The 27,230-nt window shown below is 31.1% G+C and overlaps 1 protein-coding gene across 2 annotated transcripts in view; it reads right to left on the reverse strand.

The window, feature by feature from the left end:
* Positions 1 to 16,101: 16,101 nt before the first annotated feature.
* Positions 16,102 to 27,230, reverse strand: part of LOC145296007 (exportin-2-like) — a 101,242-nt gene continuing 90,113 nt past the window's right edge. For both annotated transcript variants that reach the window (XM_080142026.1, XM_080142025.1), the window contains exons 25-27: positions 26,073 to 26,170; positions 19,359 to 19,492; positions 16,102 to 16,422 (exon numbers count right to left, since the gene is read on the reverse strand). In XM_080142026.1, coding sequence (XP_079998152.1) covers positions 16,333 to 16,422; positions 19,359 to 19,492; positions 26,073 to 26,170 — 322 coding nt within the window. In that variant the 3' untranslated portion in view covers positions 16,102 to 16,332. The remainder of the gene's footprint in view (positions 16,423 to 19,358; positions 19,493 to 26,072; positions 26,171 to 27,230) is intronic.

Raw genomic sequence — 27,230 nt, forward strand, 5'->3', positions numbered from 1 at the left:
AGTTATTTTATTAACACGTCATTATGAATTAATTAATCCTTTTTTTTTTTTTTCTGGACAAAACTGAAATTATTACATGTTGAATTTTTTAATTTTTTTCTGATTCAGTTGAAAAAAGATGTTCTGTTTTTCAATAAATTTTCAAACCCTAAAACAGTTTGGATTAATTCAATTATTCTGACTACTGTTCTCATCTTGAAATTTATCCTCACAAAGATTTTTCAAATGATGTAACTTCCCACCTTGTCTTGTCGAACTCGGAAATCTTTATGTCAAATTTATTCAATCTGTATGTAATTTTGAGCCACTCTTTCATTGCGAGAAAAAAAAAACTCACCGTAAGTCTATTCAGAATTATCAATCCTCATCTAAAAGCTTGGACACCTAAAACGGCTGGACAAATGGGCAATCATGCACTGTAGCTGACAGCCGAGAAATCGAAAATAAACAAAATATACAACAAACATCTTTTACCAGATGCATGAAAATTTAATTTTTTTACCGACCTGTATAGTTTTAAAGTTCTGAAACTCTTTGTAAGATTTGTTATATTCCAAAATTTATTTTTTCACTTTCACTTAGTCGAACACAAGTCAATCAAAAATGGCAGTCGATTTTTGTTTAGAGGTGGTCGTTAATTCCCGGTTTAAAGGTTAGTTAAAAAAAAAAAAAGAAAAGACTAACCTTAATCAAAGTGGTAAATACCCTTAGAATTAAGGTTAATGATATCGTCATCTCCCCACCCTCTACTTTTTTTTTAAAACTATCTTTTAAGCCTAACAAAAAACATATCGTAGACAATAATGTTTTTCACCACAAAAAAATCAAATTTCATATTACTGCTGATCCTGTTTTTTTTTGTTTTTTATTATTATTATTATTATTATTATTGTATTATAATAATTGCTGCTGAATATGTCTGAGGGTGGGATAACATGGATCTTTCCGTTTTCTTTTAAACAAAAAAAAATTCTTTCACTGACATATGAATCGCTCACAAAACCTGAAAGCATTCATCCAAATCTTGGGCAAGTTTATTAATCTTATGCCTAACTCTAACCCTAACCGCCGGTAAATATTAACTACCTGTATTTTAATGCCGGTAATAAACCACCGCTACAACGTTTACAAAGTAATCCCAATATTTATTTTTATTACCATTTAACAATAATTCTTCAATTCATTATTATTACTGAATTACAATCATTTATAAGTAAAAGTGCAGATTAGTTACAACTCAAAACCCCGTAAATCAACACATAATTTATATCAAACGCATGAGCATAACATACTCTACCTAACCAGTCAAATTTTAACGTTTATAACATTATTTCACACTTTTTCATCTGCAAAGTCTGTCTTCTCGACAATCGACTTTCAATGGTTGTCAGCAAAGTCTTTTGTCTAGGAAGAAAATGTAGTATCTGTCCTGATCCTGTACTTAATCTATTCTGTTCTCGGTTAGTAAAGAAGAATTCCTTCTAGGCTGAGGCAGTTTTATTTTTTGTTCCAGTCCAGAGTGCCTCTTTTTGAGGAGCTGGGTTTTCCCCATGCATTATAAAAACCGACCTTGTGTCTTACTTTGCCCTCGTGGGGAGGCAAGTAAATAGGAACATATTGTGGCAGCTATGGAAGTCGATCGTCAAAAATGTGTGGAATAAGATTTAGCTGGTTAGGTAGAGAATTTCATTTTTTTTTTTTTTTAGAGGAGTATGAGTTATCGCGTGTTAACTATTCTGCACTTTTATTCCCCCATCTATATTATTATTACTGCTACTGGTTATTGTCTCAATTCATTAATATTCTTCTTATCATTGTTGTTTATATTTTGTCAATTATTAAATACCAACTACTTTGTTTTTGTACATGCTCATATAATATCAAGAAACACTATTAAAAAATTGGTTCTTTGACACAGCAGAGGCGCATGCAAATATGAATATTTTCCTGTGGTTTAAGAGCACAAATGAACTTTGTTTTTATTTTTACCAAAATTGTTTCATTTTTTTCCCCCTTCCTTTTTAAAATAGGATTTTGAGAGTTAGACTTAATTAATAAGGTATTTCTTTGATCAATATTGTGTGAATCTTGTTTTCTTTAATAGAATCAAATTTTTTTTTTTTTATCTAAGCACTCTTAATATAATATTGTTTTAAAATCTACTCATTAATTACTGGATTTAAATAGCTTCCAAAACATTTTCAGTTAAATTAGGATTTGTCAAGAATTTTAAAATCAGTTTAAATGACGTCCTATTGTAACATGGCCGTAACACGTTAACACAGACCCACGCGTTGCATGCAGAGAGTCGCAAAGGAACAAAAAAGGAAAGAAATTCGACAACTTTTTTAGTTGAAATAAAAGGTATTTATTCATGGTACTTTCTAACTACACATTGCATCTTGTTTTAATCAGTTAATTTCGTCTGCCATGTAGTTAACAAAACCTTGCCGTCTCAACATGGGCTTAAAAGTGTATTTCCTTTTTATTTGCTTTATTTTATTTGATTAGTAAACCTTATAATAAATTTGCGTATATACAACAATAATATTAAAAAAGAACTAATAACAATACTCCACAGTAAATCTTATCGACATTAGTGTACTTCCATCTAAAATATCTATACTAAAAAAAATTCTTTTTAACTTGTTCCAACAAAAAGGACGTGATCAACAATATGAACATGCCTATACCGTTAAAATTCAAATAAGCTGGACTGTGACGTCACATCACGCACCGGTTCAGTCATTTGCATACGTGTCATGCGGTGGCTGCTGCAGCTAAATATGCTAGCGGTTCTGTTACACGATCTGACAGTTAAAATGTTTCCAAATTCCTTTCAAATTTCAAAGGGCCATCGAAGCAAATACATCCTCTTTTTACTATTAACAAACGTATCAATTAATTCATGAATTATAATAGTTGAACCTAAAAACTTTAATATTAACCAGAAATTATTCTCAAATTGACAGTTTAAAAATCTCAACATCATTTTCACAAGTAGTTTTCTCCATCATTATTATAGATTTTAAAAGATTTTGTTAAAAAAAAAAAAAAAGGTTTCGCCATTATTTCTGTACTTCTGCATTTACCGGACCAGCGGTTTCCACAAAGTTTCTCAGATGTGCCCAGCTGCTGACGGGAATAACCGGAAGTGTTGATCGCAAAATCGTTAAACCGCGAGAAAAGTATATAAAAACATGGAAATACAATAAATAAAATTACAAACATGTATCTAAACCTAAACTGTATGTTTTAACTCAATAAATAAATAACTAAAATAAAATAAATAAAATGACAAACATGTATCTAACACACTCATAAACCCTAACCCTAACCTGCACAATTAAAATTAAGTTTTTTTTTAGTTTTTTCCAATTTATGAAAAAAATAGAATCGTATTAACTTAACACAGGCAAAATTGTTAACAATTAAAGGACGCTTGGCCAAACTTTTTTCAGTTATTTCTTTCAGCTGTCGAGCGAGCCCGAAGCAACTTTTTGGAAATTGTGGGTCAGTAAATACAAAAGCGCCATTATTTCTGTGTGAAGTTAGAAAGTGACTTGGAAGCTATCACAAAGTAATTTCCGATTAACATTCAAATTTAGACAAAGGATTATATATATATATATATTTGCTCCGAAACCAAACGAAAAAATTATTTTTTGATTGCCTCACTTTTGTGTCAATTAATCTTTCTTTAAAAAAAAATTTTTTTTTAAAGATTTTCCAAAAGGTTGTCCATCATTAATTTTTTGTGTTCTCCTTTTTCTCCTGTGATCGATATGTTCTATGGCTGTGAAAGGTGTATATAGGTTCCCAGCTACAAGACTAAAAGAATTAAAAAAAAAAAAATTAATTTTTGTACAAAAATATGTAAAGAAAAAGAAATATATGAATAAAAATAAAAATTGAATTTAAAAACCAAAAAACCTGCTGCAATCATTCTTACTCTTTCTATTTGATAGCAAGAAATGTTTATGTCTCATTTATAGTTCACCTTTTTTCTTCTACTTACTGGTTATCACTGAAAGATGAACACTGGTAGAATATGACTGTCTTGATCATTTGACTTGTGTGATATTGTCATTAGTTTATTTTTTGGTCCCCCACCCATGAAAAAAAAAAAAGAAAGATCCAAAACAATATAAATCAACTTATTAATTTTACTTACCTTAAATTTATTGAGGAAAAAAAAAAGTTCATATGAATGAAAAATAATAATTTTTCCTTCAAGTAAAAAAAAAAAACAATTCTTTGTCACCATTTTTTTTTTGTCCTCATTAAATTTGCAATGTGCAATTCTTCTGTTGAATACTTAAAAAAAAAATTATTGTAAATGAAAACAGAAAAATAAGATATCAAAACGAATTTGATATCTAAAAATTGTCATCTGTTATTTATAAAGAAATCTATTAAAAAGTATTTCAAAACATTGTGTGACTTTTTGTTCGTTTCTTTCAATTTTTGTAAATTAAATGTATTTCGTTTCGTTTGAATCTTTTATATATATATATATATATATATATACTGGCCAAATAAATACCTGTTGTATACAAGGAACTAAAAATAAACACGAAAAGAAAGAAAAAATGTTTTTTATGAGATATGTTATGCTTTCATTGCATAAAAAATCATTATACGCGGGTTTTTTATAATCGTTTCTCTTTGATGTGACTTTCATGTAAGGGAGCCAACTCCGGCCTCCTTGGCCCGGGAGCAAAGATAAAGTAATTAGGTTTAGTCAATGTGGGGGCAACCCTTCAAATCAGACAATTACTTTTAAAGTCAATTATGTTTGGTCAATGTCGGGGAAACTCTTCATATCAGACAATTGCTAATTATTTGGACCCTGTCACAGTGCCCCCTTTTGTTTTTAATTGTCAGAGACAGGCTTAAAGTCAGTTATAGATGCGGTGTGTGTTATTATCAGCACCCTTCCTCTCCTGCCAAATTGTCAGGAAATAAAAAAAATGAGGAAAACTATTAGAAAAAGAGAAGGTACTTATGTACTTATGTTACTGTGTTAAAATAATAACGCTATTATTTAGAAAAGCATTCTTAACATGGGGAAAGTAGGAGTTTTGTAACTATTCTATGCTTTTAACTAACAGTTTAATAAACAAAGATTTTGTAAAGCTCGAATTTAACTTGAAAATATGATTGTTAAAAATAGCACAGCAGCATAAGTGAATAAGCACCAAAGAGAAAATATGTTGAATCAGCAGAAGAAAGGCTTAGGAAGTAAAGTTAATAGAAAAACAATGGGGAGAAAGTTGTTCACCAAGGCACACAAAGGAAATGTGAAGTAGGATTGTTAATCAAGATATGGCAGTAACTGGGACAAAGGATCAGAAAAAGATGTTGATATATTTAAGTTTACAGACAGTTTTCAGAGTGGCAGTGAATTTTGCGATACTTTATGAACAGATTTGTGACAATTGACGGCAGGTTGCGGCTTGGATCAGATCAGGAAAGTTTAAGAGGCAGAGATGAGCTAACATCAATGAACAGAGAGGATTCGACAGACAACTAAGATGTGGACGTTAGTGGTCAGAGGGTCATTTTCCACAATGGTGACTCACACACGCATCCATAGCGCAATTATCTGCAGAATGTATTGGAGTCTGCATTTTGTATTGTTTATGTAGCATTATTTTATTTTTATACTTTGTGCTCGCCTTCCACGGCAGTGATTAACATAAGAGATGTCAGTATGGCCCAATAGAAGATGATAAAGAAAACCACAACACTCACAACATCGTTGGAGTCGGTGGTTATTGTCAAGCAAGTGGAAGCATATGGTTGCACACATAAATTATCTTTTTCTCACTGTTTTTCCTCTTCTTCTCTGGCCGCTTCCACCTTCATACAGTGCACGCTTTTTCCTTGGTCATAATCTCTCATTCGTGGTGCTAGACAAATAAAACTTCTCTTCATGCAGAAAGGAGACAAGAGACGTTTGCTGAGAGTTTCTAAGGGTTTTATTTCTAGCAGGAATTGATTCACGCAAGAAGAAAGGAACTAATGCCATCTTAGTTAATTCTTAACACTAATGGGTGAACAATGTACAGGTCCTAGAGGTGGGGAGGTTATTTCGCTCTAGACAGTTTCAAAGTTTCCTTACAGGATTAGTAAGAATGTGTTCCATGCAGCTGCCATAGACAAATTCACATTATTGGCAGTCTACCTTGCACAGTAGAGGGAACCCATCTTCTTTGTAGCAGCCTTGGCAATGATTTCAATGTATGTATTCCAGTGAATGTTAAACCATGAAAAAAAAATGAGCTCTCAGGTAAGGTGTTATTTGTCATAGCAATCGGTGGTTGAGGTTTTTTGTGATTGTTAAAGGAAAGAAGCTTAGTCTTAGTAGCATCAAATGTTACCATCTATGGCCTCATTCCACTATAGACTGAAAGCCGTTTTCTAAGGTTTCTGTCTATGTGTTGGATATGTGTACATTCATTTTTCCCCACTCATGTCTATTATAAAGTGTGAAGTGCTTAGAGAAAAATAATGAAAATATATATTTACAATTTTTTTTCTAAACAGGATTTAAAAAATTTGTTTGAATTTATTTTTTACTAGTGGGGAGGGGGGACGTCTGACCTTGCCGGGTCGTAAAATATGCTTAAATATATTCTAATTTATGCAGATTTCGTATTTATTGTTACAGAGCCAATTCTCTATTGAATATTATATTGTACTCATTATACAGTACCGATTTCAAAGAACAAAAACAATGACTTGGGTGGCATCACCTAGAATCGAAACCAAAACATTTAGCACTTCAGTCGCATTCCATACCGTTTGATCTATCAACAGAAAGAGAAGAAAGATTTAAAATTGCACCACTTCAAGCTATGAATGAATTTGCACATGCACAAAAGTAATAGAAATATGTTGGCAAGTTGAAATGAACATTTTGTATTTTAACTTGCTGAAATATTTCTGTATGTGTTATCCATCCAAGCAAAGATTTTACTTGTTATAAACCATCCTTGGTGTATAATTACTACTTACTGTTAATTTCAGTGTTATGTGACCAGTAGTTTAAGAACTTATCAGTTAAATATTTACACACACATACATACATATATATATATATATATATATATATATATATATATATATATTATTTTGTATATATACTAGCATGGGTGCCCGGCGTTGCCCGGGTGTTTGGAAGTGTATGCTGAGCAAAACAAAAAAAAAAATGTAAATCTTTTTAACTTTGACCCCTATTATGACTCCTTAAAATTTATTGTTTTGGGCTCAAATCAAGTTATTAAGTTAGATCCATGTCCAAGGAACCTTTATCTAAAATTTCAAGTGTTTAGACCCAAAACTGTCGGAGGATTTTGGTCAAATCGTTGAACTTTGACCCCTTAAAAGCCAAATTTCTGGACAAAACCCGATCACATCAATTTTCCAAAATCCCAGTACCATGTATATCAAATTTTGAGTCTGTAGACTTAAAATTGACAGAGTTATTATGTAGGGAAATGTACACAGACACACACACACACACGTTCACTTTTATAGATATACTAGCAATGGTGCCCGGCGTTGCCCGGGTGTTTGGAGGTGTATGCTGAGCAAAAAAAAATGATAATTTTTTAAAACTTTGACACTTATTAAGACCCCTTAATATTTATTGTTTTGGGCTCAAATCAAGTTATTAAGTTAAACCCATGTCCAAGGAACCAATATCTAAAATATCAAGTGTTTAGACCCAAAATTGTCGGAGGAGTTTGGTATAATTCTCAAAGGTTAAATCGTTGAAATTTGACCCCTTAACAGCGAAATTTCTGGACGAAACCCGATCACATCGATTTTCCCAAATCTCAGTACCCTGTATATCAAATTTTGAGTCTGTAGACTAAAAATTGACAGAGTTATTGCATAGGGAAATGTACACAGACACGTTCACTTTTATAGATATATAGATATATATATATATATATAATTATTTTGTTTACAATTAATCAGATATTTATTAAAATCTATCTATCTATCTATCTATCTATATATATATTAATAAATATCTGATTAATTGTAAATAAAATAATTTAATTTGTAATTATCAGTTATGTTTAGGTAGAAACCTGCAAGAGTTTTAATACTGAGATGAAATATGTATCGATTCATTTTATTATTTATACATTTGCATGTACATTTTAAAGTTCTTTGCCCTTCATCATATTCAGTTTCACATTTATTTTACAAGCTAGCATGCATCTGATGGCATTTAGAAAACTTGCTTACTTCCCTTTGCACAAAGTGTACCATGAAAGATCTTATGAATAATTATCTTCGTTTATAAAAAAAAAAGTATTTCTGAGTTATTGAATTGCTTTGATTTGAAAGTTCAGTTATTTACAGCGTCAAAACCACAACCAACCATTCACCAAAGCACCCACAAGAAAAATTTAAATCACAGCATCTGCCGATGTACAGCCAGCCAGAGTGTTAAGAGTACTGCCACATGGACGTGGGTTCATGTGCGTTTTTGTGCTCTGAACGTCAAAGCGATAGTTCCAGTGACAAGTAAGTGTCTGATTACACTTTAACGGATTCAGCTCTAGGCGAAGTTAAAGGTGTTGCCATGAGGACATAGGGTTAGTGTACAGTTTCTTGCAGTGTGTACGACCAGGCCCTGTTGGTTTACAGGTTTTAGTGCCCAAGTGGTCCATTTTAGTAGCCATAGTGGTATAACAAGCTAGCATGCATTTGACAACTTTTAGAAAACTGTAGGTTTTGTGAATACTTTCAATAGATTAGATAGGCCTACAAAACTTAATACACTTGGTTTTTATCTGTTCAGGTACTCCCTTATACTAGAAGGATGATTAAAGTTGATCAGATTCTTTCTTCAAGTTCACCAGGATTAGGAAAGGACCTTAGCACGCTTCGGCACTTATGCAGAACACGAACCGCGCTAGAACAACGGTGTTATGTAGAAATCCATTCCTCACTGCTCTGCATCTTGATCGTTAATAAACTAACGCACCGCAAAAATTGGATCCAACTTGAAAAATTAAATAAAAAAAAAAATGTAGTATATAACAGGCCAACTTACCAGAGTATAGCTGCCTAGGGGGCGGGGGCGATGCTCTTCTAATTTCCAAAACGAACGATTGCTTTCTAGCTATGCTAACAGATGGCAGTTCTTTTATTTCTTTTTATGGCGGCTTCAAATAACCAAAAGTTTTAGACCAATCAGAAAAAAGGTTAATTATTCTATTTTTTTAATTTTATTCTTTAAAGTTTATTATCATTTATATATAGATTCATTTTTATTTTATATTTAATAAAAAATATCAGAAATATGACACTACAATCTTATTTTCTAATATAATAATTTTTTTTAATGAATTTGGGACGCTGAAAACATACACACTTTTTTGTCCTTACGCACTTGTGATCATTGTGCAGTTTGCAAAGCGCTGAACATATTTTTTTTTTTTACCAACGTAAGAGACAGCAACATGGCTAGAACAAGAATGAGAAAAATAGAAGATAAATGAGAAAGAAACTTCACACACAACACTTCGGTTGAAAGAGGGAGGCACCTTAGTTCATGTTGCTATTTAAAAATTCATATATCTTCATCTTTTGCAGCTAGAAAAACAGGGATAGGAATTGCCAATAGCATAAAAGATGAAATCATAATGAATTTCCCAACCATATTCCCTTTTGTATGTGTGTGTGTGTGTGAAGAGAGAGGACAAAACAGTGCATAAACCAAGACATTGAATGGCATGTGAAGGAGGAGGCTAAGACTGGGAGTTATTCTTTGGTGAAACAAAAATTATCTAAAACTCCCCTGCCCACTTCATGAATTGTTTGAAGCCTTAACCTTCAAGGCAAAATTAACATTTTTCATTTTCAGAGAAAATTGTCATAATAGGCAAGATGAGAGGAGACAGAGAGAGGAAGGGAAAGAGAGAGAGAGAGAGAGAGAGAGAGAGAGAGAGAGAGAGAGAGAGAGAGAAAGAAAAGACAGTAAAAGAGAAAGAAAGATAAAGCAAGAAACTATTTATTTAATCCATTGAGGTGGCATGCTCTTGTTTTGTCAGTCATAAACAGATAGAAATCTGAAGTAATTCCCAATTGTATTCTAAGTTTTATATAGCAATCTATATAACGAGTGTATATATAACTAGCATGGGTGCCCGGCGTTGCCCGGGTGTTTGGAGGTGTATGCTGAGCAAAAAAAAGGGGGTAATTTTTTAAACTTTGACCCCTATTATGACCCCTGAAAATTTATTGTTTTGGGCTCAAATCAAGTTATTAAGTTAGATCCATGTCCACGGAAGCTATATCTAAAATTTAAAGTGTGTAGACCCAAAATTGTCGGAGAAGTTTGGTAGAGTTCTCAAAGCTCAAATTGTTGAACTTTGACCCCTTAATCGCCAAATTTCTGGCTAAAAACCGATCACATAAATTTTTCCAAATCTCAGTATCCTGTATATCAAATTTCGAGTCTGTAGACTAAAAATTGACAGAGTTATTTCGTAGGGAAATGTACACAGACACACACACACACACACACACACACACACTTTCACTTTTATAGATATATAGATTTAAAATTTGAGTCTGACAGAATGACAAAATTATATTGCAAACCGATATATTAAACAAACGAACTTCAAAGAGACAAATGAACACATAAGTAAAAACAATTTGTATTAGAAAACATTTATTATTCCACGTCTTTTTTTACAGACCTGACGACTGAGGTTCGCTCTTAATAAAAATTGTTTTTTATAGTCTTAATTTTGACTTCCTTTTTCATAAAAAGCTAAAAAAAAATCAAGAAAGAAAAGAAATTTAATTTTATTTTTTCATTAATTTCTTTCTGTGCAAAGCAATTCTTTCAAACTTACTCTGTTTCCAAAATGTTTTTATTTTATTCCCCTCCCCCTTCATTCATTTTCCTCCGCATCCTGGCAAGTATTAAAATAAACCATTTATAATATTTATTTATGGATTTATTTACTTATCATTTCTTTTGTATCGGTAAATGAATTCCATTTAAAAAAAAAACTGTAAAAGTCACGTTAAAGGTGATTAAGTTGGAAAGTAAGTAAAAATTTACCCTTTTTACTTTTATACGATTTCTGATCACTTTGAAAAAGGTGTGTGTGTGTTTTAAAAATGTTTTTTAACTGCTATAATCTCATTTATATATATATATATATATATATATAACAACGTGAGTATTCATATCGTGGGTTTGTATTACTGTACACATAGATTCGAAAAAATAGTCAAAAACAAATATATAAATAAATGTTATCAAAGGCAAGATAAGTTACTTTTCTACCTAACTGGATATATTTTTTGTGTTTTTATTCAATGTAATATATTTATTCAGCTCGAAAAACATACAGTGTTTACCGATGTGTTGGAAAATTCAAGATGGCGTCTCACACCCTCTTTAACGCCGTAAGTTTGGGAAAAGGTGTTATAAATAAAAAAAAACTATACAAAATACTATTAAAAACCCGCCGAATATATGTCAACCTATGTCACGGTAACATATATTGAGCGAGTTTTTAACAGTATTTTAACAGGGCACATCGTAAAAACTGATCCATTAATTTTCCTGAAGTAAAAACTATATAGTTTTTAAACTTTTAAAACTGTACATTATAAAAAGAAAACTGTTCGAGTGATTTTTTTTTTTTTTTACATGGGTGTCACCACTTATCAAGGCCCAGAGGCCACTCAAGGATAAGGGTTAATAGGTATACATTAGTCATTGTAATTTTAGCATAGTAAACAGTGGGAATTTTGTAACTTGGATTACTTGAAAAAGAAAACTGTTCGAATGATTGAAAATGAAAACAAAATAACAATGTAAATATATTGATAAGAAAAAAACAAAAACAAACGAAGTGTCCGTTTCAGGAACCCGAGTTTAATTTTATGTCGTAATCATTCAACTCGTTAGCGGTTTTATTCAGCGATTAGGGATAACCATACGACATATCTAAATACCAAAGCGATTTAAAAAAAATTTTTTTTTTTTTTATTAAAACTAAACCTGTTTAGTTTTAATGAACCAATTTTTTTAAAGCCAACACTTTAGTTATTTTGAGAGCGTGCAACTGCACCCGAAAGGTTGATTAGGAAACTCCAAATCCTTTTATGACTCAAAAAAAAAAAAAAAGGGCTTTTTATCGGCTTAAATGATAAACTAATGTTAAATATTAGTATTTAATATAATGAGATATCAATCTACACAATTGTCCATCGATTCTGAAATAAAATGAAATCCTGACATTGTGATCATTTTTGCAGGTGTTATGTGCCAAATATTGAAATAAGAATGTTTAAATTCAATTATTGTAATTTAAGTCTTTAATTTTAAAGTCGATTTTATTTATAAAATATCTTTTTAGAAATCAATCTCAAAATCAATCTGAACAATAAATCTCTTTTGTTATGGCTAAGTTTTTGTCAAGGGTAGAAATTATAATAGACAAGTATTCATCCATGATGACATTTTACCGATTTCCTGGTTTACAGGTATTCTTGCTAAATTTCTTCGAAAGAATTGACATAAACAATACTTCAACTAAATAAGTATATTTCATGCAATAATGACTTTTGTTTCTTCTGACTTTTCCTAAACTAAACATAAAACATCGGTTAGGGTTAGTTTAACATTCTGTAAAAGTACCTTCCGTTTTTTTTTTGTTTTTTTTTTGTACTTCTGCAGAGAAGGTAAAAAACCGATAAAAACTGGATATATTTTTCGTGTTTTTATTCAATTTAACATGTTTATTCAGCTCGAAAAGAATACAGTGTTTACCGATGTGTTGGAAAATTCAAGATGGCGTCTCACACATTCTTTAACACCGTAAGTTTGGGAAAAGGTGTTATAAATAAAAAACTGTACAAAATACTATTAAAAACCCGCCGAATATATGTCAACCTATGTCACGGTAACATATATTAAGCAAGTTTTTAACAGTATTTTAACCGGTTTTTTATTTATTACACCTTTTTCCAAACTTACCGTGTTAAAGAGAGAATCGGCCGCCATCTTGAATTTTCCAATACATCGGTAAACACTGTATGCTTTTCGAGCTGAATAAACATGTTAAATTGAATAAAAACACGAAAAATATATCCAGTTTGGTAGAAAAGTAATTTATCTTGCCTTTGATAACATTTATTTGTTATATATTTGTTTTTTGGCAACTTATTCGAATCTATGTGTACAGTAATACAAACCCGAGATGAATTTAAGACCACGAGTGAAATGAGAAAATGAAGAAAATCACATTTACTGTGTGTGTTTACTGTTTATGTAAGTCAGCGGGTTTGGTTGCCATAACAACGTGACGGTAGTGAACGTGTGTGTGTGCGTGTGTGCGCGTTTCGTGTAGTTTAGTTTCGTATAATAGTTTCGTATTTTTTTAATTTGTAAATAACAAGTTATTAAAAAATTAAACCCTTCCAAGATGGACAATAAATAAAGCCATAATATTTTATGGTAAAGGTAAGAGCGTAGAAACGATTGTTTTTTAGGAGATGTGATTATTGGATTAACCAATCAGAAATCGTCTGTGGCACACACATCTCTGTTTTTATAGATATATATATATATATATTATATATATATATATATATAGGTCGAGGTAATTAGTTAAAGAGATTTAATATAATGTGATATATAGATAGATAGATTAAATGTTAAATAGATTTTGTAAATAGTACAGTTGAAATGATTAGAATATTTCCAATATGTAATAAGGTCGAGGTAATTAGTTAAAGAGATTTAATATAATGTGATATGCAAATGAGCATAAGTCATTCGATATGGGGGTGGTTTGTAGAATAGTATATAAAGAAATTAGGCAAAGATTCTTATGTCTCCTATAACAGAAACATCCCAAAATGGGTTCTAATGTTTCTCTACCAGGAGAGATCTACCCTTTTACCTCCTTTATATTTCGTTGATGATGGAGAGCTGTACACACAGACAGAAACACACGAACCCTATTACTTTATAAAAATATAGATAAATAGATAGATATAGATATAGATAGATTACGTCTCCTGAGATGTATGTGTGTACATAAGTGGTCATAGTAGACCGTTTCATCCAGTGTTGTGCGTATATATTTAAAATAAAATTACTGAACCTACGTAGTTAAAACTTTCAATGTCTAAAACAAAATCCCACTTTCCTAGAAATTCCACACCCTTCAAAATTTATCCCCTAATCTTTTCTTAACACTGCTCTGTAATCTAATACACCTGTTCCCAACCATTTTGACAGCCCCATACTTCTAGACTTAACGCAACACTGCTTTATAGCACCCACTTTATTTTTCCAAACAACGCATTTATTATTTCCCTTTCTTCCCTAAACTCGACTGCAATTCTAAAATCTAATCAACAGAATCTATAACTAATTTCCTACCCAAAGAGATTTTATATAAGGTATATTGGATGCATCTGTTTACCCATTCTAACTGGACGCATCTTAGCTCTTTCTGTCCACCCACACACCACCATCGTCGTAGATGATTGCTGACTTTTTAACTCCGTTTCCGATTTGAGACACGTGCAGGTCATCATATAGAACTCAACAAACTTTGACACGCTCAATTATCTATTTCCCTTCTTTATTTTCCTCTCTTGCCTTGTCTTATCTTTATAATTTTACAAATTTTTAATTTAATTTATATTTTTTATTGTTTCGCCTCTTTTATTTCCCCCATTTCTCTCTCTTACTTCCATTCTCTTGGTTTTTAATATCCACATGTAATCACAAAAAAACATATCTTTCCTTTTTATTTTCATTTTAACTTGAATCATCTGACGATATGGACAGATAATTTTTTATCCCATTTATTGAAGCAATTTGTAATGAATTAAGTTAATATACTTGAGGTTGTAATATATATATATATATATACATACACACACACACCACGATATAAATGTATGTGTGTATATATATACATATATATATATAAATAAATTTAATGGTTAAAGTTAAATTCTGAAAATCAAAATATAAACACATATATTCCAGTTAAGAATTTATTGTTTGACACAAGGAATATATAGAGGGGAGTTAAATTAACATAACTCCTTGTCAAACAAATTCTTAACTCGAATATATGTGTTTATATTTTGATTTTCAGAATTTAACTTTAACCATTAAACTTATATATTGCTCTATTTTTAAATATTGAGCTTTACCTTTTTGGCTAGGATCACCCTGAAAGTATTACCTCAATGTAATATCTACTGGGATTTTTCACTTGATCTTTAATCTGTGACTTATCTTGCTTATATATATACATATATACATATATATATATATATATATATATATAAAATACGTAGGTGCAATGTAGCACGTACAACATGCAAACAAACAGTTCAAAAACACATAACAGTTTGGTAAACCTCAACTTTTTTCTCCAAAGGAAAATGCCATAACGTGAAGTTATTTCTACATCACTATAATTGGTCAGTCGAATGCTTCCACGACTGACGAACAAACCCAACTTCACTCCTCTGACGGACTGCTTAACTCCCCGTCTAAGTCTCTCTCTGCAACTGCCATGTGTCTTATGATTATATCATCTTTGTTCAATTCTTTGACATTAGATCCAGGTCTGTAATTGTTTTGGTAACTATAATTCTATTTGTTTAAACAAGCATTACAATTCTATATTATTTTAAAAAGCTGTAAACATTTTGTTTTATATATTTATCTGGTTTAAAATATTTGACCCAGTAAATATTCTATATGACTTTAAAAATCTGCTATTGAAATAGTTTGTTTCAATTACATTTGAAAATCTTGCAGTTCCATCTGGTCCTCCAGCATTTTCCGGAAGTTCACTATTTAACATAAGGATTGAACCTTTAACCTCCAGAAGAACGTCAGTTAGAATTTTATTTGGTACTTTACGTTATACCACAGATCCTTGGTAAGATAAAGAACTAAGCAAATAGTTTGAGTTATCACCCCCGCATTCACTCTATAAAAAACAAAAAACAAAAAAATGAAACGTGATATATGCATTGTACACAAGTGAAAGCAATCAAAGATGGTTTGTTTTTTAAAAAATCAAATTTTATTTTATTTCAATTTTTATTTGTAATGAAATAACAAGCAACATAAATAAATTTTATTGTTGACAGCTATGAAAAATGTTGGCTTACAAAATGGGAGTATTCGTAGAAAAAAAAGCAGATTTCGTTTTGTGGTTGTTTTTTTTTTGTTGTTTTTTTTTTTTTTTTTTAGCTATGTTACATTTTTTTGTTTCAAAGAAAGTCTTTTTATTATGCTAGGTTGACTCCAGCAGACTGCATATACATTTGGAGAAAATTGGTAGCTTCTGGTTGAAGGCCAGACTTGATTAGCACCATCAACTGAAGATAAATTAAGAAAGAATTAGTATTTTTGTCTGAAATAACAATAAGATTTTTACATTATTCAATACTGCTTATAAAAGAAACACAGGTTGATGCAGTTCTATTTAGTATATGGTTTCTGCTACAAATGAAGTACTAAGTCTAAGATTGTTAGTTTTCACCAAACACTTATATTTATTACTTGTTTTGATTGGACTATTATACTCATCTTGAGTGTTATTTATGCAACGTTTCAGTTGGTGTAGCCTACGACCTTCATCAGGCATATTGATTGCCATCTTGGAAAAGAAAAAAAATATCACTGGCTCCGTAGATGGTTTTGTATTCTTGGAGCTGTTTTTATTTTTTCCACTATGGTTTTGTATGCGTGAAAAAAAATTTGGTTGACAAAGGAAGTAACCTTAATAAAGTTTGACAACAAGAAGGTCTAGCAATGGGTTCACCACTGTCCCCAGTACTAGCCAATATATATATAATATATGGAAAATTTTGAGGGGGTGAACAATAAGCTGAACACCACTAAAACCAACTATGTGGCTACGAAACGTTGCACAAATAACACTCAAGATGAGAATGATAGTCCGATAAAAAAAAGTAATACAAACAATCAGCCCTCATCTAAAAAAAATTCAGAATTAAAACACAGTTTAGTTCTCATGTCAAACGACATATATTGTATAAAAGCTAAGAAAGAAAAGATAATGAAATACTAACATCTCATGTACATGAAAAGAAATTGGAATTATAGGAAGATCTCCATCATTATAGTAATTACATGAGCAATTAATGAAAAAACATCCACCTTTTCTTTTCAACTGGTTAATTGTAAAGCCCCTTTTTGAACCCCCATTGTTTTTAATGAAGGTTGAAAGACTAGTAACAAAAATCTTTGGTTCTTATCCAGAATTCAAATTAAAAAATAAAAATACAGAAAAATCTTTGTGATGTGTGTACTCGTCATGAAATAGCAATATCATATTCAAAAGATCATATAAATTAAGCAAGTATTTTGGTAAGTCAGGTAACGTACTTCCTAACATCCAATGTGTCTGCTACCAGAAGCGATGACAAATAAATCAGTTCCTTTGCTTTTTTTGTTCTCTCATGCTCATATCTCCAATCTGCAGATATTCTTTGGTTTTGTTTTTTTATTATGTTTTTCCAAATGTTCTTTTTTATTTGATAATCATTGAAAAGATTTTTTGGTCTTATTTTAATTAAGAATTATTGAAATTTGGTTTATTTATTTATTTTTTTGAATTATTGAAAACGAAAACAAGTTTAAAAATTTTAATTAAGATCAAAACCAACTATTTTGGGAATATCATGTACTGGATACATTTTTTTTTCTGATGTTTGAAATTTCATTATTTGGATCTTAAATAATTTCATTTCTTATTTGTCTTTCAATAATTTTATTTTATACTTTCATAAACATATATTTATTATACAAATTAAAAAAAACAAAACATTTTTATAATTTCATAAACATATTTCTTATAAAATTTCAAATAAAAACTTTTTTTTAAATTTTACTATTAAAAATGCAAATAAAGACTAATGGCGTAATTTTTATGTTTTTACAATTTGGTTAATTTTTATTGTATATTTTTTTAATAACGTCCTTTTCTTATATTTTATTTCAATACTGAAGAATAATAAAAGTGAAGGAATTTGTTTTGTCACTGCTTTCGGTAGCAGACACACCAGAAGTTAGAAAGTATGTTCGCTGACTATAACACGTAGTTTTTTTATATCATTTTTTTTTTTTTTTTTTTTTTTTTTTTACAACATTAGTGATTAATACAGGGTGACAAAAAAAAACAAAAAAAACGAGTCCCAACTATAATTAGGCCCCGTTTCTTAGTGTTTTGTCCGAATTAAATGAAACTTTGGTCATAACTAGTTTATTATATTCAAAAGATCACATCAAAACACTATGGTCTTTGGCCTTTTTTTCTCCGTTCTACAGCATATGTTCTAGATGGCCTCCATTTAGCTTTTGTTTTTTTGGGGGGTCACCCTGTAGTATATTAATAGAAATTACAAAGCTGATTTTAAAATCTTTGTAGTTCGAATTGAGTTGTTTCCCCTTATTTATTAAATATGGCAGATCAAGAATGCTCTCATGTCTTTATAATATTTGTTATTGTTAGTAAAATAAAAAACTACTTGATTTACATGATTTTTGGGAATATGAAATTTTTGTTCTTTGACGGATACATACATCAAAGATTTTTCTGTATTTTGTCTTTTTAATTAGGTTGAATTCTGGACTTACATCAAATCTCTCATAACATAAAATGGTGTTGTGTTTACTTTTATGGACGAATTCATCTTTAGTTGACCTTTTACAACTAAATATTTTTGTTTACTAGCCAAATAGAAAAATTACTAACCACATCCACCTGATTTTTGGAATATGACATCTTTGTTTCATGGCAAGTATATACATCACAAAGATTTTTTGCATTTTTTTTTTAATAAGTGTAATTTTAAATAGGCACTGAATTTTATATTAAGATTTCAAATTTCTTTAAATGTTTTTTTTTCTTTAAATAATTTGACTGTGCTCATTTTATTAAAAAACAAATAATGGTTGAAAAAGACATTTTTCACCCAGTAATGAACTTTGGAAGATTGTTGGTGGTTGGTGAAAAAAAAAAACACAATCGCCAAAAGATAAACGTTTTATTAATTCTAGTTGTCACTTGGAAAACTCCTTCGCAAATACAACGGTTTCACTTGCAGCGTAAAGCCCTGTATTTTACCCAGTGATACCTATGTGTCTTGACTTTCATTTTATTTTTTCATTGATTACATTTTAAACAGCACATTTATTTGAAAGTGAATTTTAGGTTTTCCCTAGTGAAGAGGACATAATTTTTAATCAAAACAATCATTTAAAACATTGTTTTTCATAATAAACTTACCGTTCCTGGATTTTCTAATGAAAGTTTTTCAAGGGATTTGGCTAAATTACCCTTTATGTCTGGAATGGCGTTGCCAATTGGATCATGTTCCTTTTTGCCAGCAAATGCCAACCGAGAATAAGCAATCTGGTAACCTTAATAACACAAGAGAAACAAAAACAATCTATCAAGTCACAAAAAAAAAAAAGAAAAGTTATTTTAAATTATATATTGGGATCGGCAACCTTTTGAAGGATGAGGGCTAAAAAGCTATGCTGATTATAAGAAGGCCAAACAGCTTTGGCTACATTGTCATGTAGCACAACAGTGTTATTAAATATGTAAAGAAATTTTCTGTGCATTTGAAGAAAACAATTATTAAAAATAATATGATTAAATTTAAATGATATACCGTATTTTGCTGCAGGAATATAAACAGAAAAAATTGCAAACATATTTTCAAAAAAAAAAACAAAAAAAACTGTCATTGTAGTTTGTTTTATTTATATCATGCTTTGAATAAGATATTAGGCCAAATTAAATTCATCTGAGGGACAGATTTGACCCATAGGCCAGAGGTTGCAAACTCCTGTTATATATTAATAGTATTTATTTTTAAGGATATTGTATGTAACTAAGTAAATAAAGTAGTTGGAGTGTGATTAAGACAGATAACAGATTATGTGACTGTGCCAAGCTAAGAGTTTTAAAAAGGTTGAAAGATCCTTGTTTTGAAAAAACTTTGAACCTTGAGTCCCTATCTACTTGCCTCTGTAGGAGGCCAGAGTTAGAGATGAGGGTAAGAAAAATCCAGGTACTAAATTTTGCTCTTAGTCAAAAAGCCGTGGAAAAAAAATCATAATTAATATTAGAACCAACAACAGTCAAAACATTTCCACAAGCAAAAACGTGATCAAACTTGTTATTTCTAAGTTCAATATCTGTTTGTGTGTGTGTGTGCAAAAAAAGAATGAGGGTGAGCAGATCTAATATAAAATTAAAACATATTGACATGCAGTAAAATATTTTTTCTTAGAATCAACTAATTTTCTTGCTTTGAAAATTTCCCAAGTTTATTCAGAATATAAAAGCAAATTATATTAACAAAATCAGGTTTGGTTGTTTTGTTTTATGGCATAGCAAGCCTTTTCGGGCTATTTAATATTGAATCTAGTCATTTTGAAAATAGTTTTTAATTATATCTTTAAATATTTATTAATAGTTTTTGGTTTGGTTGCTTTGTTTTATGGCATATCCACTCTTTTCATTTTATTTAATATCAGATCTAGTGACTTTGGAAAAAATAAAAATTATGTTTCAAGTTATTTATATTCTCAAATATTTACCCTTGGTGTTTAGTTTGATTGTTCTGTAGAGGAAAATTGCTGGGTTTGGCTTTGCACAACATGATTGAGTTTTGCAAAGAGAAAAGGGGGGGGGGAAAGCAAAATAATAACATCAATGTTTGGTGCATTTAAGTCAGGCAGCCGATATCATCAGACAGCCTGATTTGGTAGCACCAGAATTAAAAAAAAAAAACAGAATAAAAATATTTAGTATTATAAAAGCAATTAGAAAACAAAGAATTTTAAAGAACATTACAAAAACGCTTTCAAATATGAGAGAGCAGTTAACAAAAGTATTAATGAAAGGGTAATAACTCCTTAAACAACGAGTTACTTCCCTGTAGTCTTTTCTATATTCTAGAATTAGAAGTCACTTTGCAAGACGGTAAACTGACAAGCACACACATTCGAACGATGGTTGCAGAGATAAAAATTTTGAACAGAGGCAGATTTATAAGAAAGATATAAATTTAAGTCTGATTTTTAATCTCCGAAGAATCAACAGCTTAAATACTGAAGACCTTAAAATAACGAGTCAGAGTCCAATATTTTGGGATCCTAAGAATTGAACCTTACACCTTCCGACTGCAACTCTGGTTAAAACTGTTTTTTAATGCAAGCCAACAGCTCAACTTGGTGGTCTGTAGGAATTTTGAAGAGTCTGGAGAGGGCAACCCCGCAAGGAAAATATAAGGGAGGGTTTAACTGCATTTTGTTTTGTTTTTATAATAGATATGTGTAGTTGGGATTGAAAGTGCATTGATAGGCAAAATTCTTGGGGTTGATTTGAATTTTAGATAATATTGTAAGCCTAATTTTTCATGCCTCAATTTTAGTGGGGGTTCATAGGCTTCAGCATATAAGCTTTCAATCGGAGAGATTTTGAATGCCTCCAAGGCAAGTCTTAATCCTGTGTGATGGATAGGGTCCAGAGTTTTAAGATAACTTTTTCTGGTTAAACCATATAAAAAGCTTCCATAGTCTAGTTTGGCTCTTATCAGAGTTCTATATAATTTTAAGCGTGATGAGTAGGGCTGTGACAGATAACAGAATATTCAGACTCTCGGGTATATATATCCGACACAGACACACTTAATCAACCGAGAACCACATCCGTCTATATAAAAACATAAGAAATTAACAGATATATACTCAAGAGTTAAAACAATGAAAAGAATATGCTGTTGTCACAGTCCTAGTGATGAGCATTCTGATCCCCACTCAATATTTGCTCAAACCCTTAATAGTTGTAGGGTTTTGAAACATTTTTAGGTTGAGAGTACCATCATTGTACATTTTCCTATGATTACAGAAATGGACACATTTAATTTTGGTTGTTGAAAATTTAAAGCCATTTTCTGTAGTCCATTGTGTTAGTTTGCTTATGCATATCTGTAGTTGGCATTCTGAGGTATAAATTTTTTTTTGATCTATGGTAGATTACAAGATCATCAACATATAAAGAACCATTTATCTCATTATTTACACAATGTACAATATTATTGATTTTTATATTGAAGAGCATGACTGATAAAATACATTCTTGTGGGACTCCTTCTTCTTCCTGTATTTTCGTGTCTGATAGGGTTGGTCCGATTTTTACTTTAAAACTTTCATCAAATAGAAAATAGTCTGCCCTTTAATCCAAGATTGTATACGTCTTTTATTATACCCTGTTGCATCGCAACCTTTTTCTAAATAAAAAAAAAAATAGCTATTACATGTTCTTTTTTAATAAAAGCTTCTTTGATAAAGATTTTCAATCAAATTATGTTGTCCATTGTTCCTCTTTTGTTTCTAAAACCACTTTGTATGTTGGCAATTGAGCCGTTGGTTTCCAGATCCTAGTTCAGTCGTTTATTCATCATTCTTTAAAATGTTTTGCAAAAACAACTTGTCAATGCAATTAGTCTGAAATTTTATGGATCTGAACCACCTTTCTCTGGCTTAGGGATGGGGATCACGATAACATGTTTCCAGCTATTGGATAGTTTTCCCTTGAACCATATTTTGTTGAATGTGTTTATAAGATGTGTTATTGATTTGGGAGGAAGTTGTTTCAGAAACTCATATCGTATCTCATCCGCACCGGCAGCTTATTATGTGCTTCGTTTAAGGCTTTTAGTTCATTTTTAGTAAAAGGATAGTTATATTCGTCTTTGTTGTTTGAGTTGAAATTCAATTTATTTATCTTTTTTTCTGTATCTTGTTTTGTCTTTTGGAAGGATTGACTGTAATTTTTACTGGAGGAATTGTTTTGAAAGGTTTCAGCGAGATTTGCGATATTTTTTGTCTCTGTTATTCTAATGTTGTTTTGCAGGAGATGATTTAAAGGAAAGGGTAAGTTCTTGCCCAAAATCTTCCTTACCATGTTCCGCACTTGTTTGGGATTTGCATTTGAGTTTATTTTATATCATTTTTCCATGGTGTTCTTTTTGCTTCTCTGATAATTTTACAAGCTATTGCTCTTTTTTTTTACGAACTATTGCTCTTTTTTTTTTGCTTAAAAAGGTTTAGATTATATTTCATTGGTTGGGAGCATAATTTTCGTTAAGCAGCTTTACGTAGGCAAATTGCTTTTTGGCATTCATCGTTAAATCAGGGTCTTTGTTGTTTGTTAGTTCTGCTACTTTTAGGTATACATTCATGTGCAATGGCTAGTAATGTTTTAGAAAAATATTCCATAAATTTATTTGGGTTTTCCTCCTCTGAGAGTTTTGTTGCAATTTTTTTTTTATATTCTTCCCAATTTGCTTTTTTTATTTTCCATTGGGGGAGATGTTTTTTTTTGTTTTTCAGATTTGTTAAAATCACTGGGTAATAGTCACTACTCCATGAATCTTCTAGAACCTTCCAGTTGTAGTCCATGAAGATAGTGGGGTCACACAATGATAGATCCAGTACTGAGTAGGTGCATGAAGCAGGATGAAAGTATGTGCTGGATTTATTGTTTAATATGCACAAGTCAGTGTCGTTAATAATTTTTTCAAGATTTTTCCCTTTCTTATCCAAGTATGCCGATCCCCATATATCGTTGTTCGTAACAGTAAGAAGGTTTAGGGTAGCTGATTTCTTATTTCATTCAGCTCATTTATTGGATCCTGGGGTGGGATGTTGATAGTGCAGATATTTATAGTTTTGCATAGTGTGATTGCTGCAGCAGTAACTTCAATATTAGGTTTTAGATCTATTTTGCTTTGTGGGATATTATTTCTAATAAGGATAGATACTCCACAGAGGCTCTCTGTTGAGTATTGTGGATGTGATTGTATTGTTTGCAGGTTTTTATATTTATTTTATCTTCAGCTTTTAAAAAGCTTTCTTGGAGACATATGATGGCTGGTTGATGGTTTGTTATAAGTAATATGTCATTTATGTTAAATTTTAGGCTCCAGCAGTTCCATATTTTTGGTATATTTTATTTTAGTAATTTCTTCCTTCTTTCTTTCTTTCATTTGTTGCATTCTTTTGAGTTTGCACTATGGTCCTTTTGGTAGTTAGTACATTTTGGTTCTTTTTGGCGATCTATATGGATCTTGTTTTCTCCACACCTCATGAATACTGAAGAGCATGTGCACTGGTCTCAATGATGTTTGTACCTTTGGCAGTTGTAGCATCTGAGTGGGTTTGGCATGTATGGTTCCGTGTTTATTTTTTCATACCCTATTTTGATGTTATTTGGGATTTGATGGATGTCAAAAGTTAGGATGTAGGAGTTTGTATCGATAGTTTCACCATATCTTTTAATTTGGATTCTTTTTATATCAATAACACTTTGGTTTCTCAAGTTAGTTTTGATTTCTTCCAGGATAATTCTGAACTCCTGGTCATTCCTTTACTGGTATTCAGCATTTACTCATATATTCATAGATTGTTACTTTTTGGTTGTTGAAAAGTCTCCATTTGAAGATTCCTATATGTTTTTGGCCTTCTACTCCCACTAGTAGTGTGCCGTTTAGTTTCTTGACCATTCTGGGTTTAATGTGTGAAAATATTTTCTCTATTTTGAAGGGAGACACTTTTGTCATCGGTTCTCCTTTGGTTGCTTCTATAATTATAAAATTTTGATTTAGATTTCAGTTTTGGGATTGTGTTTCTGAATCTGAACTAGATTTATCTGGAACTTCAGTGGTTTCTTTTTTGAGGCTTTTTGTTTGACATTTACATATTTTAGATTTTTCATTTCTCCTGGTCCCAACCCACCTTGGAGCCCTGTGTGGGAAGTGTGTATGTGTGGGGTGGGGGTGGGGGGCATTCGTCCCAACACAACAAGAATACACGAGAAGTATACTCATCCTGCTGATAGACTCAAGCACCCGTGTTTCCTTCGTTTTTTCTGATGGCCTTATTTCTAGAAAAGATGTTAGTTTTCCAGCCATGTTATATCCATTCTCCAAAAAGTTAATTGACCCTTCAGCTTTAAGTTGGTGTGTTCTCATTTCTCACCGATAGATATATACACACACAAAATGATTTTCATTTATTTAAATAATATTGATGTTCTTATTTTGTCAATATATTTTACATTTTACCATGACAATGTGTAACAAAATCAACATGTTAACTACCATTAAGATGAGCAACATTTATGTTATGACCTGTTACTAATAGTACTTCACATTCTTTTCCACAAATCCTGTTTCTATCGACTGAAATAGTTAGGTGTTAATATCCTTATATTTAAAGAGAAATTCAATATCCTTATACAGTAGAACCCCAGGATAGTGGCCCTAGGATACGTTTTTTTCAGGTTTTGATGTGGAATATAATGTTTTTCCAGCCCCTGGTTATGATATTTGCCCTGTCTCACGGTGTTATTTATAATGTTATTTGATTATATACATGTGTTTTATATACTGTACTGAACTTTGTTTAATTTTTAATGCTGTATCCCAGAGTTCTACTGTCTTTAAAAAGTAATTCAATATCCCTATATTTAAATGAAGATTCGATATCCTATATTTAAATGGAGATTTGATGTCCCTATATTTAAATGGAGATTTGATGTCTCTATATTTAAATGGAGATTCAATATCCTTATATTTAAATGGAGATTCAATATTCTTATATTTAAAAGGAAATTCAATATTCTTATATTTAAAGGGAAATAACTTTGTACCTAAATTATTTCCCATACCCAAAAAAAGAATTTGGATGCATAAATTATATACCTAATTTAAATCAGACAATACCAAACAAAATTCAAAATGGAGAAACATTACAGAGGTCAGCTTAGCCAACCTCATTTTCAAAGTAATTTCTTTCAGTTGCAAACCGCTTAATAAATGATTTATTATTGTTCATCTAGATAGTATCGTTTTCATCTATCCATTCTTTATGTGTGTGTCTTATCATTCACAAACCACTTCATAACACAAAGAAATTTTACCAGGTGTATCATCAATTTCAATAAAATGTTCATCTTCGGGTACTTCTTCATCCTGTGGTAGTTCAAAAAGCTTGACAAGTGCTTGCAATAATCCAGCCCTGTTTTAAAATAGGATGGGGGGAAAAATTAAAACATTGAAATAAATTTTACATTTTTTTTCCAGATTTCAGCATAGAAAACAGAGGCCAGTCTATTCATAAGGATTAATATATAAAGGATCAAGTATGAAAATTCACAGATTACTATAACAAAATGCATATGAAGAAAGCAAAGAGTACAATAATAAAAATGTTTTTTTAAAAAATGGCAACAATAAAGAGAAAGTAAACGGTTGGAAAATAAGGATATTTCAAATTTAGTTATGTGGACTTTTAATCATTACTTCCAGTGTAAGTATAGATGTAACAGAGTGTGTATGGATGCAGGTGAGAAAATTTGCGGCTATTCATGATAGCTGATTAACAAAAATATTAGCAGCAGCAGCTGTTTTAGCACATATGCAAATCAAGCAAGTGTGCATGTGCTAATGTCACAGGAAGGCGGAGAAAGGGAAAAAGGCAGAAAAAAAGAAAGCACATGGTCAAGCAAAGGAAGCTATCAAACATGTTTTAACTCGTATAAGATGAGAGAGAAAATGTGCTGAATGGTCGAAAAAGCAGAAAGGCAGATGACAAAAAAAAAAACGTGCATGAAAGAGTGTCTTGACAGACTCCTTCGATGCACAAATGATATTTTGAAACACAGTGAGGTGTGTTGTTGAAAATTACTGGAATAAAATGTTTTTTTTATATTAATCTAAAAACAAATGCTGAGCCGTATTTTAAATGTCCTTCTTTGTTTGTTTGTTTGTTCCTATGCCAGTACCAGACTACGTACGGATCGAAGTGGTTGAAATGTAACAACACAATTAAAATGTAACGACCATGTTACATAGAAAATTTCAGGACATTTATAATCAAAATATAAAAATCAGAATAATAATTTATAACTAGCAGAGCTATCCATCGTTGTCTGGGACAAAAGTGCAACACATTTATATTAAAACTTCTTTCTAATTTTTTCCTGTTACCCCGGTTTACCTCTCCCTCTTTCCATCTCCTTTTTCTTCTCAGCCCTGTCCAGCCCTCTCTCTAAACATACACACAACTCGTTTTTATA

The sequence above is a fragment of the Euprymna scolopes genome, chromosome 16, assembly GCF_053919585.1.
Source record: "Euprymna scolopes isolate OS-2025 chromosome 16, ASM5391958v1, whole genome shotgun sequence".
Classification (NCBI taxonomy): domain Eukaryota; kingdom Metazoa; phylum Mollusca; class Cephalopoda; order Sepiida; family Sepiolidae; genus Euprymna; species Euprymna scolopes.